The following is a 19280-nucleotide window of genomic DNA, read 5'->3' on the forward strand; positions in this document are numbered from 1 at the left end:
CAAATGCCAGTGCCAAAGATTGAAGTGTGCCCCTCAAGAAACCACAGAAACGAATGGAGCTGCTTGAGAAATTTCAAGGAAATAAAGTTTGCCATGTCTCTTACCCGTCGCTCAAGTCTTCTTCGATTGAGGGTCCTAAAAGACATAAGAATCACAAGTAAAAGTAATGAGAAATTTAGAATTAGCAGTCAACTTACTAATGGAAAGAAGATTACAGCGAAAGGATGGAACAAATAAGATACTATCGAGAAAAATTTTAGAAGTTAAGGAAATATCGCCTATATGGGATACAAGGGCTTGGGAACCATCAGGTAATGAAATCAGTAAGCAAGCCTTATGAGCATGAAATTGGGTAAATAAAGAAGAATCAAAAGTAATGTGAACTGTGGCACTAGAGTCCAATATCTAAGTGGAAGAATAGTTCAAACAAAATTGGCTACCTGCCATGGTGACTAGAGGGTGGTTACCCGATGGAATGAGAACCAGAAGTTGTTGAAGCTGTGCCGCTGTGAGGGTGGGAACCGAAATAGAACTAGGAGTAGCAATGACATTGGCCGCTAGGAGCGAAGAAGCAAGAGGACGAGTAGACTTTGAATTACCATTCGGGCTGGTTCATTTAGATCCATTTCGGTCTTTCCACCAATCAAGGTAACCGATCTTCTTAAAACACCGAGAGTTCGAATGCCCATCTCTACCACAATGGAAACAATGGTAGAGAGGCTTGGGCGAAGAAGTAGAGTGTGGCTGATCTAAGGAGGGAAGGGCAGCAGCCATGGTTGCAGCAAAAGGGACAGTCGAGTGGGTATCATAAATGGAACGTTGACATTCTTCCTGAAGAAGCAAGGAATAAGCCTTGTTGACGGGAAGGCAAGGGGTCCATGAGCAACAATTGACTACGGACAGTAGCATAAGAGTCGTTCAGGCCTTGTAAAAAATCCATGAGGTAATCCTCATCAAGAATAGATTGTAAAGAAGACATACAACTGCAACAATATGTGAAAATGTGGCGATAAGAGAGCAGTTCATCACAATAACCCTTGATCGTGGTATAGTAAGCAGAGATTGAAGTAGTCCCTTGTACATGGGTAGAGATGGCCCGACGGATTTCAAAAATACAAGGTGCATTTTTCTGTAACAATTGATCATGAAGATCGGCCCAAGCATCCTTCGCCAAATCAATCAAAGTAATACAATGGGCAGTGGAGGACACAGTTGAATGCACAATCCAAGAACGTACCATGCTATTGCAGCGTACCCAATGAGAATGATCAGGAGATATGAGATCAGGTTTAGGAAGAGAACCATCAATGAATGCTAACTTGTTCTTTGCTTCCAGAGCCATGATCATTGCCCGATGCCAGATAGGAAAGTTATCTCCATCAAGGAGACGAGTAACCAAAGAAGAACCAGGCTGATCGGAAGAATGTAAGAAGTAAGGTTGAGAAGCAGGAACCATCGAAACTTGAGAATCGTCCATGGTAGCGACAATGGAGGATTGGAAATCTCTCATGAAAGAAACCTAGCCTGATACCATGTTAAATATGGCAATGCCAAAATATGGAGCTATATTAGCTTGATTTTATTGAATGTATCTATGGTTGAATATATATACAAGTTACAAGAATCAATTAGAATAAACTATTCCCTGATCTATTGCTATGATTGAGATTGTGCATATATGACAAATATAGATACAAAGAGATAAGAATGAAAAGTGGCATGCGTGGGCATGATATGCATGTGATAAATGATAATAGAACATCCAAGCCATATGTTTCAATAGCAGACGAAACAAGAAGATAAAATTTACTGATAAAACCACAAAAATCAGAAGTCTGCATTCCTTATTGACTATGCACATGTTTTCAAGATGGTGATTTATCGATAATTTTTTTTTCTGTATTTCAACGAACAAAAACGGACGTAGTGGTGTTCAACCCCTTTCTGACTATGCACATGTTTTCAACATGGTGATTTATTAATAATTTTCTGTCGATTGGGTTGGTTGAGATTTCACAAAATGGTTTTGATTTATATTATTGTTTCTCTAGGGATAGTTATTTAGCCTTTTCTAGGTACTTAATACGTTTGGGGCATTAGGGTAATGTCCACATTATGAAAATTGAGAACATAGCCCCGCCCCGCCTCACCTAATGTGTCTGAGCACATCTTGCACCCCTGTGTGCTGCGGTGCAAAGAATATCGCCCCATAACATATATAGTATTTATCATACTTGCACCTGAGCTTGTTCCATTAGGATTGTGACCATATACACTTTTTTGGGGTCCATCTCAACCTTATCTCGCCATGTTTAAAATCTTTCTATTTTTTAAACTGATTTCAAATTTATTACCTTTTCAATTTTTTTCAGTACTCATTATTTTTTGGTGAATATCAAATTTATCTTACAAAGCCCAAAAAATTTATTCAATTTTTCCCATTACTCCATTTTTTTGGTTTAGCTCCGTCTATATTAAGGAAAATGTGTAGGTAATACCGATAAAAAAAAACAAATAAGATTTTACTTGAAAATTTTCTCTTACATGCCTTTTACCACGAAACAAACAGATATGGGAAATGCATTTGAGCTTAAACTTGCCATTACTTCGCTTTCTATGTGTATATCACACAACTGAATAGTGGTAGCAACAAATTTACAGGAAAAAGAGTCAGGGAAGTTATATGAGGAAAACAAAAGAAGGGGAAAACAACTTGAGGGAGAAAGGCAAGAACTCGAAAAATGCTAGCTGGACAAAATCAAGGAAGAACTTCAGATTTCAGAGGACCAGAAGGAAAAGCTAGAGAGCCAAATTGCTGATTGTGATCGAATGGTTGTAGAGGTTGTTGAGGAGAAGGTCCTCTCAGGTGCTCAACAGTTGGTAGCTATCCAGAAAGAAATTAAGGAATTGAAGGAGCTATGGCAAAAAAGAAAGGAAGAGTTAGAAAACTTGCAGTGCTTATCAGTGTTCTCTGCTCTAGAGATGGAGTCAGCAACTGAAAACTTCAATACATCAATGAAGATCGGAGAAGGGGCATTTGGGAATGTCTACAAAGGATCCCTTCACCAAACCCCTGTGGCCATAAAGAGATTTAATTTTCATAACTTGGAAGGACAAAGTAGCTCAGATTTCCAACGGGAGGTAAATCACTATATATCTCTCTATAGCTTGTAAGAGAACATATACATATTCATTCACTTATATATACCAAACCATAATTTGGGTGTTTTCAGGTTGAAGTCTTGAGCAAGGTAAGGCATCGAAACCTTGTTACTCTCATTGGGGCCTGTCCTGAAGCTTCTTCACTTATATATGAATACCTCCCAAATGGTAGCCTTGAGGATAGACTCACTTGTAAGGATGGCACTCCACCTCTTTCATGGAAAACTCGATTCCGAATAGCCAAGGAGATCTGCTCAGCCCTAATCTTCCTTCATTCCAATAAACCTGACAGCATAGTTCATGGGGATCTCAAACCATCAAATATCCTTCTTGATGTAAATTTTGTAAGCAAACTTGGTGATTTTGGGATTGCTAGCTTTATCCCTCGTGATGAAAAATTGATCGACACAACCACACTATTGTGCATAGCTGACCCAAAGGGAACCATTGGCTACGTAGACCCCGAGTTTCTAACAACTGGAGAGCTTACATCGAAGGCAGACATTTATTCATTTGGAATTGTAGTTTTACAGCTTTTGACTGGGAAATCAGCCATGTGGTTAAGAAAGAAAGTGCAATTTGCGCTGGATGAGGGAACTCTGGATGACATATTAGATGCATCAGCAGGTGATTGGCCTTTGGTAGATGTGAAGCAGCTAGCTCAAATGGCATTGAGGTGCTGTGAGATGAATCGGAAGAATCGGCCAAACCTTGAGTTAGAAGTGTGGAATATGCTCGATCATGTTGTTGAAGACTCAAATTTAACTTCGTAAGTGATTTTTTATGATGCTGAGCTGACTTAGCTGTATATGTCACTTTGAAAGTTTTTTAAGCTTATATATGAACAATTCAAAACAAATTTTTTTTTCTCACTTTAGAAAATCAAAAGATTTGAATAGAAAGTTCTCATTGGTTACCTATAGTTTTGATTTTTTTTTTTTTTTCTTTTTGCTGCCAATAAATCGAAACTTGGACTCTCTCTCTCTCTCTCTCTCTCTCTCTCTCTCTCTCTCTCTCTCTCTTTCTCTCTCAAACACACACACACACACACACATATATCACAGATTCACTATGGTGATGAACCAAAAATATACGGGCCAGTCCTGAGATGCCACGTGTCCTGACCTGAAGGGGAGCCTAGCTCAAGCCCGGCCACAACAGAACTAGTTTGACAACCCAAGAGGAATACAACTCAAGAGGTCACCCCAAAGGCCAAGTCTACCATGCAAACCACGGGGTCCAACCATAACGTCATCGGCAAGATCTACGTTATCCTATCACTAAAAGGCCGCAACTAGATGTATATATACCAAAGGGAGGACTATCCCAAAGCAGTATAAGTCTAACAAACTCAACACATGAAGAAGACGTTTAAGGAACCTCCCCCTACTAGGATTCTACATCTCATGAGGAACCAATCCAAATAAAACTCTACTATGTGATGATCTACCCTTGTTAGCACATTCGTCATCGATGAGGACTCTCCACACTGTCATACTCAACTGTAAATACTTAGGTATTCCAGCTCATGATTCATCTTGAATTCCAATAATTCATCTGTTGCTAAGAGAGATCTAACTAAGGCATTGGAGAGTCCTAGGCCAGAACCACACCGGTTCTCCCTGGTCCCTGACGTCCTTTTGTAGGTTGCAGCACTCAAAGGACCTACCGGAGATTTTTTGACGCAACAGATTGGTGCCATCTATGGGAACAACGCTAGCCAATGTTTCTACTAGCTCATTTCCTCAAGTACTCAATGACACTGTGTAAGAAGACTGCTCCCTCTACCAATGCTCCGAGGGAGAGGAATGAGACACCACCATCGAAGAGCTCTCGTCGGAGAGTCAATAATCATGAACTTTAAGAGACGGAGAATCCAGAGAATGAGCACATCGATGTAGGAGAAGTAAATCTCAATAACGAAGTAGCCATGGAGGTTTTACCTGACCCAAACACACCGGCAACTGTGGGTCAAACCAATGACCTATAGAGACAAATTCTACATGACCAAGACCTCTTTTGCGACTTTCTAAGGCAGCGGGCGACCTCCCGCACAAGGGTAATGCCACTGCCAAGGACCCTAAGAGGTCGTTCCCTGAAGATGAAAGATCAGAGAGACCCACGAGACACATAGGTTCTGCCCATCCGCAAGGAAATCCTTCACGTCATCCCCTGAAAACTGTAGATCTGCCGATTCGATCAAAATGTGGGGCATCACAGACACATAGATCGTTGGAACCTAATCAGGATGGTTTGATCAAAAGATTGATATTCTAGGGGTGACTAGGAGGAAGTCGCACACCAAGGTCAAGTCGGACATATCGTGAAGAAAGTTCCTCACGTTCATGTCAAGGCTCATAATGTCATAACCTCTCACCATCACGTCAAACTCACCATGGGAGGAAACATCAAGAAGGGGTCGAGAGCGGGTTCGTAGTAAACATGCAACCTGGCGTGATGGATAGCCACGTGATGAGGAATTAGATAAAAGACTCCATGAATTGGACAAGAAGTTGGAAGGATTAAGGAGGCAGACGAAAGGCGAAACACGCTCCATACCAGGCCAACATCTATTCTCGACAAAAATCATTAGTGCATCTCTTCCCTCGAGATTCAGGTTATCTGCCTTCGAACTCTACAGCGAAACCATAGACCCCAATGATCACATCAACTACTTTAATGGGATGATGAACTTGTATGATGGATCAGAGGTCATCTCTTGTCGAGCTTTCCAGGCATCCCTCAAAGGTGCGGCCACTTCGTGGTTCTCAAGGCTTAAGCCTTGATCAATAAACACCTTCGTAGAACTTTGTGAACAGTTTATCACCTGCTTCCAAAGCAGCGTCAAATAGAAGAAAACCATAGCCAACTTATTGAACATGGTACAGAATCCAGGGAGTCTCTCAGAGAGTATGTCACAAGATTTACGAAGGAATCCCTAGAGGTTAGAGACCTGGATGACCAACCTCAACATGCAGACCTAGTCGGGGGCATAAGAGACCTAGACCTCATCAAGGACCTGGCATGACACAAGACCAAGACAGTGAGAGAACTACCGGAGCGGTGCAATGAGTTCACCAACATGGCCATAGTACTATAAGCTTGGAAGAAAGTGATTGAAGCCAAACCATAGGAGAATAAGAGATCGACGTCGGATAATCGTGGAGAAAGCAAACGGACTAAAACTGAGCGCCAACAAGAGAAGGGTAATCGCCAATCGGAAGAAACTGACCATCGTCCAGAGAGGACTGATCGAGCTGGAAGCCTCGACTACACTCCCCTAAACACCACAAGGTCACAGATCCTTATGCAGATTCAAGGCCGTGGCTTGCTCCATCAGCTACGACCCATGCTTACAGGACTCGAAAAGCAAAATCCAAGCAAATACTGTCTCTTCCACAAAGACACAGGACATGATACAAAAGAGTGCATTCAACTGAAGGAGATTGAACAACTCATCAAAGAAAGTAACCTGAACAAGTACGTAAATGGAGGTCGTGTGGGTCGTTCAGGTCAAGGAGGTAGAGATCATGATCAGCGAAGAGAGGAGCCGCGACGAGAGGAGAGGAGAAAAGATCGTGACGGGGACAAAGGCCACCACGAAGAAAGAAGAGATGCTCCAAGACCAACCAATACCTGAGGACCCCCAATCCTCACTATAGTAGGGGGACTAGGGCAGGAGTCTACAAGAAAGGCAAAAGCCCATGCTTGGTTCGTAGAGGTAATAGAGATGCCGAACAAAGTAGCTAAGACAGAAATGGTAGTCTGCTTCTCAGACGCTGATCTAGAAGGAGTGAGCCTGCCGCATCAAGATGTCCTCGTGGTGCAGGTGGAAATAGCCAATCGAGCCGTGCATAGGATGCTGGTTGACTCCAGAGCTTCCGCAGACGTAATCTCACTAGAGGCCTATAGGCAGTTCGGGTTTAGTGATGATAAGCTCAAGCCTGAAGCAACCTACCTCCATGGGTTCTCAAGAGCCTCCTCTTCCATTAAAGGAACAATTAAATTTCCAGTCATCTTTGGAGACCACCCACGGTAAGTTATGATCATGGTTACCTTCATGGTAGTAAGGACAGTCGTATCCTTTAACGGCATCCTGGGATAACCATCCCTAACTGCCCTGAAGGGAATAGTATTACCGATACACCTGAAGATGAAGTTCTTAACAGAGAATGGCGTTGGCGAGATCAAGGGGGACCAGAAGAAAGCTAGGGAGTGTTATGCACTATTCGTCAAGAGGAATAACGACAACACTCAGGGGATGGCTTTATGTATAGAAAATCTCATTAGCGATCAAAGGGATGAGTTTACAGAACGTAGAGGAAAGCCGGTGGAAGGCCTCATCTATTACACCTGTACTAAAAAGAAACCCTAATATCCTAGGTCAAATTGAACTTTTTCGGACAGGTGATGCCACAATGCTAATGGTCAATACCTGTGACTTTGGATTTCAACAGTCAAGGAGGAAAACTCAAACCCAAGGCTTGTATCCACATCTTGATGGGCGATTGGACCGCACTATGGGTAAAACCATGGACCCTAAATTTAAGTATACATATCCCCTTTGGAGTCCTAGAAGTACGGGTTAAGACCCCATAACTTTTCTTATAATTTGGGCCCTTACAACAGCAATGGAGTCACGAACGAACTCACAAGACTGGTTCCGTTCGTGGATCCATCTGTAAGTTTCTTGTCCTTTTGTTGTATTTACGTGTGGGACCCATGGCTCCATGTTCCGGACACAATGACTAAGCCCTCGGACATGATGGACCCCCACCCTTACCTTCTCTTGGTTTGTTGGGCCATGAAATTGGGCCCATAAGGCCTAACTAAAATGATTAATGGTTTCTCTTACTTAGCTTGGGCCAAACAAGCCCTAAAACTAAATTACCTTTTTGGACCTTAGGCTAAGCCAAACATGCCTTAACTAACTGGACCTAATAGGGTTTGTAACCTTAGCCAAATAGGCCTTAAGGCCCAACTTGAACATAAGAGATTCCTAGCCTTGGGGGACCTAGGCAAACAACCCCTAAGACCTATTTCTTTTATAAAAGGAGGGCTAAACTCAAAATTCTCCCATTTCTCCCCCTCCAAGCCAAACCGTTGAGGAGAAGAAGAAGAAAAGAAGAGGAATGGGAGGGGAAGGAAGAGGAGTCTTGTTGTCCTACCTCCTCTCCTCTTGTTGTTCGGACAAGGACTGAAAAAACCAAGAAAAAGGGAAGAAGGAGAGAGGAGAAGGTGGATCTTCAAGGCTGGCTGAAGTTGGGGTTTGAGCTCCATTTGCCTAGGTATGCCTCTATCCTACTACACCTCCCTCTCCTCCATTTATTCTTGGGTTTAGATGAGTTTAGCTAAGGAGGAGCTGACCTAAGGTTCCCTTTGAGACTCAAGGTGGAGCTTAGCCCTTAATGGGACTCTATTAATGAAGACAAGTCCCTAATGTTAGCTCCACTCAACCAATGTACATCCATTTCTGTTGTTCTATGTTTTTTCCAAACCCTAAACCTCATATTTGGATCAAAGGAGTTAAATCCTTATGTGACCTTGGACCCATGAGATGGGGCTAGGTGCTAGTGACCCTAGGAAGGCCTATGATTTCCCTCCATGACCCTGAGGGCCATATGAACTCTAGGTTCCAAGATGGATAAGGAAATCCTTAAAAATCTCAGAAAGAACCTCGACGGATGCACGAATGGATCCGTTGTGTTTCCGTCCATGAATCTGTCCAATACATTTTGGTGACTGGGTCAGGCGGAGCTAGGGATGGATTCACCTATTAGTTTCGTCCTTGATTCCATTCCCTCTCGAGAATGTCTCAGGGATCGAATGGATGTAGGAATAGATTCATAGAGAGGTTCCGTTCATGAATCCGTCCCTCCTATTTTAACTTGTTGGCCTGAATGGAGCCATGGACAGACTCACCCACTTGCTTTCGTCCGTGTTGTCTTGTTTGAAATCCAACTTTAACCTTGGGGCATAACATAGGACCCCTCTATACATCTTTTAATATTTGCTCTAGCATCATTAGGCTACCCAACTCATTGGAAAGAAAGCGCATTGGTGAGATTCAAGTCAACCACGTCGGGTGGTACCCAAATTAGGTGAGTGGGTTTTGGGTGACTGTTTGGGTTTGCTACTTACTAAATATTCATTATCATGTCATTATATGATAAAAAAGCATGTTGCATCTGTGCATCCTTTATCTTGATTGTTAATGGATTGATTATGGACCCTTAGATTGCTTCATTATTGTATTGGGTTACGTCACCGGGTGTACCGGTACCGAAACCCCAAGAATGTTTATAAAATCGGCCTATTGATTCTCATCTTGCTCTGTATGCGTCATGTTGTGCTGGTACCCGGGTACTAGATGGAATGAGACGCTGATGCACTCGAAATACCTTTGGGACAATAGGACTTGCATATAGTATATCTATGGTTAGGATTCTTGTTCCCTTGTGCTATGACCCTTACCAACAGGGGTTTATGTGTTGGATAGTCAGAGCACCTATTGTCTGTGGGGGAGAGAGGCCAGGTCAGGGGTAGTGATGGCTATTAGGCTCTGCCATTGGGTGGTCTGGTGGCTTTGACTGGTGTAGGCTCCCTTATGATAACTGATGTTTCATTGTAACGATAAGTTAAGTGACCCATAGTGTCTCCCGAGTTATCATAGTAGCATATACCTGACTTAAAATTGTGTGCTAGGTGGAAAAAAATCTAACATGTGCATGCATCATGGATTGATTTCAAATTGTGTGTTCGTTTTAATGTGCATTCCCCTTGGCTCTCTCACTAGCTTGTGGAGCTAACCCTGTTGCGTAAGCTCTTTTAGTTGATTATGCAGGTAATCTCTTGATGAGCTCCCATAGATGCGAATCGAGTGGAGCCAGTGGCTTGGCCTTGGATGTCGATGAACACCTAAGAATGATGCCCTTGTGGCATGATTTAAATCTTTACTATTGTAATCATCTTTAGTCATGTATGGACTTCATGTGTAAATTTATGAAAATTACTTGATGGATATGGGATATAGTAGCTATTGTATATGTTATCATTAGTGGACAAACACCTTGTATTATTCGATCTTAAAATGATTTATGCTTCTGCTAACTTCGATCTCTTTTTGGAATGAATTACTCCATTGGTTTACGCACTCTGACACACACTGTATCTGTGACCCTGGTAGTATTGGGATGACACTTGTCATCCCAGTCACCCCTTTTTTTCTTGTAACATACCCTTTATTGGGATGGCGGCATGACAACATGGTATCAGAGCGTGATGCTCTGCACCGACGACAATTTGGCGTAACCTCTTGATTTACTCCCAACAATTAGGTTCTAATTAAAAACCTCAAGACCAAAAATAAGTGTATGCAGACATAGGGAGAAGACTAGCTAGGGTGCAACTGAGATTTCTAGAAAATAATAGACAATTATGGAATTTAGTACTTGAAGTATATGCTTGTCTTGGTGTTGCTGCTAGGTTGCATTGTTATACCCTAAGGGGATATTACATGAATTTCGCAAGAAGGTCTATAGTAATCCATAATAATCCAAGAATCTAAAATTTAAAGGAAAAATGTATATATATATATATATAGTTAAAATTCAATCTTCTATATGTTCAAACGGTCCCTTGGAGGTAATTACATTCTTTTAAACATACACTTCAAACCACCACCAAAGCCTTTAAGGTTTAATTGATCAAAAAAAAAAAAAAAGAAAGAACAAAATAGAGAAAAGTTAAAAAGGGAAAAGAGTTACAACAAGTCCATGACAAGTAAAGAAAAAAAGCTTGGATTAAACAACTTTTGATAACTAGAATAAGTGACTGGGCTAGGTCTCCATGCCATCATGACCGTCTGTCGTCTCGCTCGCCATAGAAGAGGAAAGTGTTGATGTCATTTAGTTCTTTTTCTATCCTCTCGAGGCACTGATTATAGGAAGAGAACTGCCCCTTGATTTCTTCAAATCCCTCTGTCATCTTCAGATTCATATGCCTTATGGCCATGAGAACAGCATTTGCACCTACATCCCCTGCACTGGAAGCCCCTATGGTGTGCTATCTAGACTCCACTGCCTCTACATCTTCATCCACAATCCCTTAGACCCCTCCACCCTCTCCATAATTGATCGGCTCCCCAAAGCTGTAGGAATCACATGATATGCCCATTCACTACAATGCATTAAACCCAAATGGTCCTTCGGAGCTTGTTTCTTTGGGTTCATTGTCAAGGTCTATTCCAAAATGGAGAAAGATCCGGGTGAGTAGCCTACCATAGGGCAAGGTGTTCTTACGGCGAGGATTGGCCACTGCATGTGTAATATGCTAGATGATAACATAAGGGAGACATGTTTGCTAGCCAGTATAGAGGGAGTATGCCAGTGATGATGCCATCAAAGGAGGCTGGGTGCTATGTCCTTTAGAAGGGGCCAAGTTTGTCTTGGCAATGTATGTAAGGACCCGTTGGGAAGTACCAAATCTCGAGAGGTCATCATTATCATCAAACACATTATTTGTAAGTGTCAAATACAGTAGCTGACGATCAGTAGGAGACAAGCATTTGTTGGGGTCACTCCCAAGAGGAAAATACAGTCTGTTCCCTTCTGTAGAGATGTTCAGAAGTATCCCCAACTCCATCTCATTGAAAGTAACAGGCACCCTCTTTACAAAAGAAGTTAATTTAATGCTATCCGCATCCTCATGGATAAGCACAAGATTAGAGTAAAACTCCCTGACCAGTGTGCGGTAGTAGAATTCGGGGTCGGTCAGCATGCTGCTCCATCTTAAATTGCTAAATCTGATATCTACTTTAAAGGCAATCAGTTCCTCAATCATAGTGTCCCTCTCCACTAAAATCTTCCTATCATGTAAATGCTCTTGATAAAGACCCTCGGTCTTTGTAGATATAAATCTCTTGGCATTAAAGGCCAGGGGAGGAGGTGGTAGAATGGCTAGAGCATTCCTCCTGCGTGGGGCCATGGTTAATCCCTACACACAGGAGACCAACAAAGGACAACCATGATTGAACCAAACTCAAATAAATAAGATAAAACATATATGTGCATATATAGATGCAAACACATGTATTTATGTAGGAATTACATGGACAAGAGAAGTTACACAACAATTAGACAATCCATAACTACCAATATGGAGTGTGATTACTTTGGAGAAAAATGAATTCCCTAGGGCATGGAAATGGGAGGAGATGATTTTATAGAAACAAACCTATGCCCTTGGTTACCATATGTTCCCAATCAAAATACCAAACTCGTGATTTGATTAAATGAAAACTTCAACAAACAACAAGGCTTGTATGTGGAAGAATCAACACAGAAGAGAAATGAACTTCAAATTTCTACTCTAGGAATCACACAAACAATCAAATGTGCTTGAGGAAGTGTTAATGAGTCAATGTCCATAGAAGTTATAGGCATTCAATGAAATTAGTCATGCCTTGGATGTTCTTTCCCAAAATAGTAGGAATTTGGGAGTTTATCCCAATCTTTACCTAGAAACAACTTGAATAATTCTACTGAACATTGTGTACTCAAATAATGATCTCAAGTGTTTCCTTGAAAGGAATTAAAAATACATTCAAAACACATAATACACACCCAAAAAAAAAAAATTTAACCCAAACCAAGAGCATTTTTCGATTGGGGGGGTAATCTACTAAAACCCTAGTCTTAATCGAATTTCCAACATGACTCGTGTATCCATATGGTTGTGTGGATGCAAATGGAAGCTAGAACACTGTAGAGTCCACCACTAATATCAATTGCAAAGTAAAAGAAAAAGGAAAGGGAAGGACACAACCAAAACCTTAAGCTTGGAAACCTAGGGAGGGAGAAGAAGGGAAGAACCTTTACCTTGGGGTAATGGGGCTCAGTTCTTGATATTGCGGATCTCAAAGTCACAAGAGGAAGGTGACGGAAGCACGAACGGAAGGCCCTTAGAGAATCCCTTGCTCTGCGGTTCCATTCCCCCTTGGAGCCAAAATTAGTTTGAAAAACTCGTGACTGTGTTTTTATAAAAATTTGGCGACAGACGCATGAACGGAGCCACCATCATTATTCAGTTCATAAATCCATTCAGCGTAAAATTTTAATTTTTTTGTTCCTGCAACTGCACGGAACATCGAACGGAACCATGACTAAGGATCCGTCTACAGTTCCGTTTGTTTCAGTATTTTTACCAAACCAAGCTCTCTGAGAACGGATGAATAAACGGACTCAAGTTACATAATCCGTCCGTTAATCCATCCTGCCTATTTTGCTACGGAGCCACGAATGGACTCACAATATTGATTCCGTCCGTGAGTCCGTCCGTGTTCTTTTGGGAATTTGAGCCCAATCTTTTGCGACATTGTGGTCATGCCTATGTGTGACGATTATATGACTATACCTTGAATCTACACTCATGTTGTATCATCTATTCACGTTAATTGTTTGATTTTATGACTTAAGGTCAAATGTTAGAACCTACATCAGCAAGGCAAGCCTGTAGGGAATAACAGTCACTAGTATACATTATCACTTCTATTTTATAAGAAATGGAGTGATTTACCTTGAGAATGAAAATCCTTAAGCCCCAATGAGCCCTCTTCCTCAGGAGACAAGCAAATGAAATAAAACACCAGAATGAGATATATTATGTTCCTAGACAAAGTGAAGAAGGGTAGACAAGGAAATAGATTTCATTAATAATATTAAATTAGTAATCTTAAGTAAAAAAGGGGAATTAGAGCACATGAAGAGGTAGGCAATGTAAGTTTTACTTGAAGGGTTGAAAGACTCGTGAGTGAAGAAACTTAAATTAATTAAGAAGCTTGAACCCCATTCACTACACTTGAATCAAATAGGAAGAGTGGGAGCTTAGAACAGAGTGGAATTTTTTTTTTCGTTCCAAGTACAAGGCGTAGGATAAAGAACCAAGTATGAGGTAAGTATTATGCAACCCACTTAGCTTATGAAAAGAAGAAAACTGAACCTATACAATGTATAGGATCCAAAATTCATGACCAGGCAGAGAAAGAAAAGGTAATGACCTAATAATAGGCTTGTTATTTTAAATAACTTAGTTAAACAATTAGTGGAGATATTGTACAAGTGAAAGCTCACTCATGTAATCCCCCAAGTCAATGGCAGTCCCATTTTGATTTTTAGCTTAGTTTATCCAAACCTTTAACTAGATCCATGGATAGAGTGCCAAATTGTATTTAGAATTTACAAATGATCTTGATCATGAAAATAGTGAGGTTTATAATGTTGGACAAACCCCAAAATATGAATGGAGAACTAATTGTGAATTTCTCCATTTTTATAAAACCGCTCTACCATAGTTCTTAGCAGATAATCCCAATTTTGGTTTAATAGTACATCCCAATAGGGGTCAACCATATTTATTCAATTCATCCCTCTCAACTTGGATACCATGAGGTAGGCCTTGAAAATTTTTAGCATAAGCGAAATTATCGGACTCACATCCAAGTTGTGACCTATACTTATACCAGATCCATCTGTGATTAGTGTTTTCTGGATTGGATCCTCTAACTTGTTGAACCTTATGATTGACCTTCCTTCATAGGTTAACCATGTTGACCGGAGCATCCTTAGGGATGAAAGTATATTCCTTGATATATTTGGTCATTAGATGTGTATGTGAGGAATTGGAGGCCAAATAGGTACCTTCCTAAGTCCTTAAGTGCTTGACTTAGGTGGTTTCCCTGTACTGCTGGTATGACTTTGGCCTTAATCTTACTGTATAGGTTAGCTTGAACCCTAGCCTTAGTCAGGTTACTTGTGGATTAATAATTAATAAATTTGATGTTGGCCCTGGGTAAGGCCATGGGTAGGCTAATTAGTAAAGCTTTCCTGATCTTAACCATCAGTTAAAAGAGTTTACTTAGACCAAGACTAGGAGGTAAATGATTAAGCTCTCAAAAGGGGGGGACTGGAGTAGACTTACCTCCTGTTAAGTGGTTAACTGGTAGGCTTATATGGTTTTGAAGGTTGAAACTGAAAGATATAATAGGACCTTTTCCAACAATAAACACGAATGGAGTAATGGTCAAATTGAACTTTTCCTGACAGGTGATGGCACGATGCTAATGGTCAACACCTGTGACCTTGGATTTCAACAGTCAAGGAGGAAAACTCGAACCCGAGGCTTGTATCCATATCTTGATGGATGATTGGACCGTGCTATGGGTAAAACCATGAACCCTAAATTTAAGTATACATGTCCACTTTGGAGTCCTGGAAGTGTAGGTTAAGGCCCCACAACTTTCCTTGTAATTTGGGCCCTTACAACAGCAACAGAGTCACGGATGGACTCATAATACTGGTTTCGTTTGTGGATCCGTTTGTACTATTTCTTGCCCTTTTGTTGTATTTTTGTGTGGGACCCACGTCCCCGTGTTCCATACATAATGACTAAGCCCTCAGACAAGATGGACCCCCACCCTTACCTTCTCTTGGTTTGTTGGGCCATGAAAGTGGGCCCATAAGACCTAACTAAAATGATTAATGGCTTCTCTTACTTAGCTTGGGCCAAACAAGCCCTAAAACTAAATTACCTTTTTGGACCTTAGACTGAGCCAAACGTGCCCTAACTAATTGGACCTGATAGGGCTTGTAACCATAGTTAAGCAGGCCTTAAGGCCCAACTTGAACATAAGAGATTCCTAGCCTTGGGGGACCTAGGCAAACAAGCTCTAAGGCCCATTTCTTTCATAAAAGGAGGGCTCAGCTCTAAATTCTCCCATTTCTTCCCCTCTAACCCAATCCATGGAGGAGAAGAAGAAGAAAAGAAGAGGAATGGGAGGGGAAGGAAGAAACACGAAGGGGAAGTAAGAGGAGTGTTGCTATCCTACCTCTTCTCCTCTTGCTGTCCAGACAAGGATTGAAGAAAAGAAGAAAAAGGGAAGAAGGAGAGAGGAGAAGGTGGATCTTTAAGGTTGGCTGAAGTTGGGGTTTGAGCTCCACTTACCTAGGTATGCCTCTATCCTACTACACCTCCCTCTTCTCTATTTATTCTTGGGTTTAGATGAGTTTAGCTAAGGAGGAGCTGACCTACAATTCCCTTTGAGACTCAAGGTGGAGCTTAGCCCTTAATGGGACTCTATTATTGAAGACAATTCCCTAATGTTAGCTGCACTCAGCCAATGTACAACCATTTTTTATGTTCCATGATTTTTCCAAACCCTAAATCTCATATTTGGATTAAAGGAGTTGAATCCTTGTGTGACCTTGGACCCATGAGGTGGGACTAGGTTCTAGTGACCCTAGGAAGGCCTATGACTTCCCTCCATGATCCTGAGGGCCATGTGAACTCCAGGTTCCAAGATGGAGAAGGAAATCCTTACAAATCTCACAAAGAACCTCGACAGATGCACGAATGGATCCGGCATCGTGGTTCCGTCCGTGAATCTGTCCAATATATTTTGGTGACTGGGTCAGGGGAGCCAGGCGCGGATTCATCTATTGGTTTCATCCATGGTTCCGTTCCCTCTTGGGAATGTCTTAGGGATCGAATGGATGCCCGAACAGATTCATAGAGAGGTTCCGTTCGTGAATCCGTCCCTCCTATTTTGACTTATTGGCCTGAACAGAGCTAGGGGCGGATTTACCCTGTTGCTTTCATCCGTGAGTCTGTGCTGTCTTGTTTGAAACCTGACTTTAACCTTGGGGCATAACATAGGACCCCTCCATATATCTTTTAACACTCTCTCGCATCTTTAGGCTACCCAACTTGTTGGAAAGAACACGCATCGATGAGATTCATGTCAACCATGTCGGGTGGTACCCAAATTAGGTGAGTGGGTTTTGGGTGACTGTTTGGGTTTGATACTTACTAAATATTCATTATCTTAATTATGAATGGATTGATTGTGCACCCTTAGATTGCTTCATTATTGTATTGGGTTACGGCACTAGGTGTACCGGTATCGGAACCCCAAGAATGTTTATGAAACCTATTGATTCTCATTCTACTTTGTATGCATCGTGCGGTGCTAGTACCCGGGTACCAGATGGAATGGGAGGTTGATGCACCCGGAATATCTCTCTAGACAATAGGACTTGCATATAGTATACTTGTGGTTAGGATTCTTTTTCCCTTATGCTATGACCCTTACCAATAGGGGTTTATGCATTGGATAGTCAGAGCACTTGTTGCTTGTGGGGGAGAGAGGCCAGGTCAAAGTAGTGATGGCTATCGGGGTTTGCCACTGGGTGGTCTGGTGTCTTTGACCGGCGTAGGCTCCCTTGTGATAACTGTGGTTTCATTGTGGCGATAAGTTAAGTGACTCATAGTGTCTCCCGAGTTATCATAGTAGCATATACCTAACTTAGAATTGTGTGCTAGGTGGAAAATTAATCTAACATGTGCATGCATCATGGATTGATTTCAAATTGTGTGTTCGTGTGTATGTGCATTCCCATGTGCTCTCTCACTAGCTTGTGGAGCTAACCCCATTACGCAACCTCTTTTAATTGATTATGCAGGTAATCTCTTGATGAGCTCCCATGGATGTGAATCGAGTGGAACTAGTGGCTTGGCCTTGGATGTCGATGAACACCTAAAAATGGTGCCCTTGTGGCATGATTTAAATCTTTACTTTTGTAATCATCTTTTGTCATGTACGGACTCCATGTGTAGATTTATGGAAATTACCTGATGGATACGGGATATAGTAGCTGGAGTATATGCTATCATTAGTGGACAAACACCTTGTATTATTCGATTTTAAAATGATTTATGCTTTCGTTGACTTCGATCTCTTTATGGATTGAATTACTCCATTGATTTATGCACTTTGACACTATCATGTTTTTGAGATTGGGAAGGCTGTGGATTGGGACATTGTATCTGTGATCCTGGTAGTATTGGGATGACACTTGTCATCCCAGTCACCCATTTTTTTCTTGTAATATACCCTTTATTGAGATGGGGGCGTGACATCGACCCATTCCCTCTTAGCGAGGATGAGCCCACCAAGATAGTGTAGGTTGGATCGTCGCTAGACGAAGAATAGAAAGGTAAGTTGGGGTGACTCTTGAAGGAGAACTCGGATGTCTTCACATAGTCGGCCTTTAACATGCCGGGCATACCTCGGCACATTGCCGAACATAGGCTACACGTGGATCTAACTAAGAAGTCAGTCCAACAGAAGCGAAGGAATTTTCCACTCGATAAACAAGCTACAATCAAAGAAGAGGTCAAGAAGCTGAGTTGTTCGGGGTTCATCAGAGGGGAGATATTTTCTACTTGGCTCGCAATGTCATAATGGTTCCCAAACCAAATGGCAAGTGGAGAATGTGCGTGGACTATACTAACCTAAACAAGGCATGTCCCAAAGATGAATATCCCCTGCCAAGGATCGACTTGCTAATCGACACGATCGCAGGTCATGAAATGCTAATCTTTATGGATGCATACACAGGCTTATAAATTCACCTAGAGGGGGGTGAATAAGTGAAAGTAGTGAAATATAAAACTTTATGCAGAATTAAAAACGTTATTAAAATAATGCAAATAAATTGCAATAATAACACCAAGATTTATAGTGGTTCGGCCAAAACTTGCCTACGTCCACTCCTCTCACCTTAGAGAGAATTCTACTAAGACAAATCTTGAGTATGAGCAAGAGAACTCGTACAAATCTTGATTGAGAGCAAGAGGACTCACCACCACTCTGGATTCCGAGCAAGAGGACTCAAACTACTCTTGATTCTGAGCAAGAGGACTCAAACAACCATATAAAATAAAATAGTACTAAGATTAGGATTACCTCAAACTTAGAAGTGTGTTGCTACCTTTCACTTTGAAGCTTAAAGCTAAGTGTGATGAAGGAGCTAGTGAGTGGAGTGAACTTGAATTCTTTGATGAATGAATGCTTAAACACTTCGAATGTTCAAGTTCGAATGCCTTTGCGATGCTTTTGATTAGCCTTAATTGTGTGTCATTAGTCCAAAAGAGCTTACCTATTTATAGGCAATGGTGCTCAAAACATTTGCGGTTCATTGCTAATTTTGACATAATTCTGTCCTAATCCGGTATGTCGTTTCCCAATTCAGTATGTCGGATCATGATTCGGCATGCTGGAT

The 19280-nt window shown here is 41.5% G+C and overlaps 2 protein-coding genes across 2 annotated transcripts; one reads left to right on the plus strand and one right to left on the minus strand.

Moving 5' to 3' along the window:
- Positions 1–805: 805 nt before the first annotated feature.
- On the minus strand, positions 806–1477 carry LOC122665404. Its single transcript, XM_043861553.1, has one exon. The coding sequence runs from the start codon at positions 1475–1477 to the stop codon at positions 806–808; it is 672 nt and encodes a 223-aa protein (XP_043717488.1).
- Positions 1478–2984: 1507 nt separating this feature from the next.
- Positions 2985–3935, plus strand: LOC122665405 (U-box domain-containing protein 33-like). Its single transcript, XM_043861554.1, has 2 exons — positions 2985–3141; positions 3234–3935. The coding sequence occupies exons 1-2, from the start codon at positions 3016–3018 to the stop codon at positions 3933–3935; spliced, it is 828 nt and encodes a 275-aa protein (XP_043717489.1). The 5' UTR covers positions 2985–3015.
- Positions 3936–19280: the final 15345 nt, after the last annotated feature.

Source organism: Telopea speciosissima, chromosome 6 (assembly GCF_018873765.1).
Source record: "Telopea speciosissima isolate NSW1024214 ecotype Mountain lineage chromosome 6, Tspe_v1, whole genome shotgun sequence".
Classification (NCBI taxonomy): domain Eukaryota; kingdom Viridiplantae; phylum Streptophyta; class Magnoliopsida; order Proteales; family Proteaceae; genus Telopea; species Telopea speciosissima.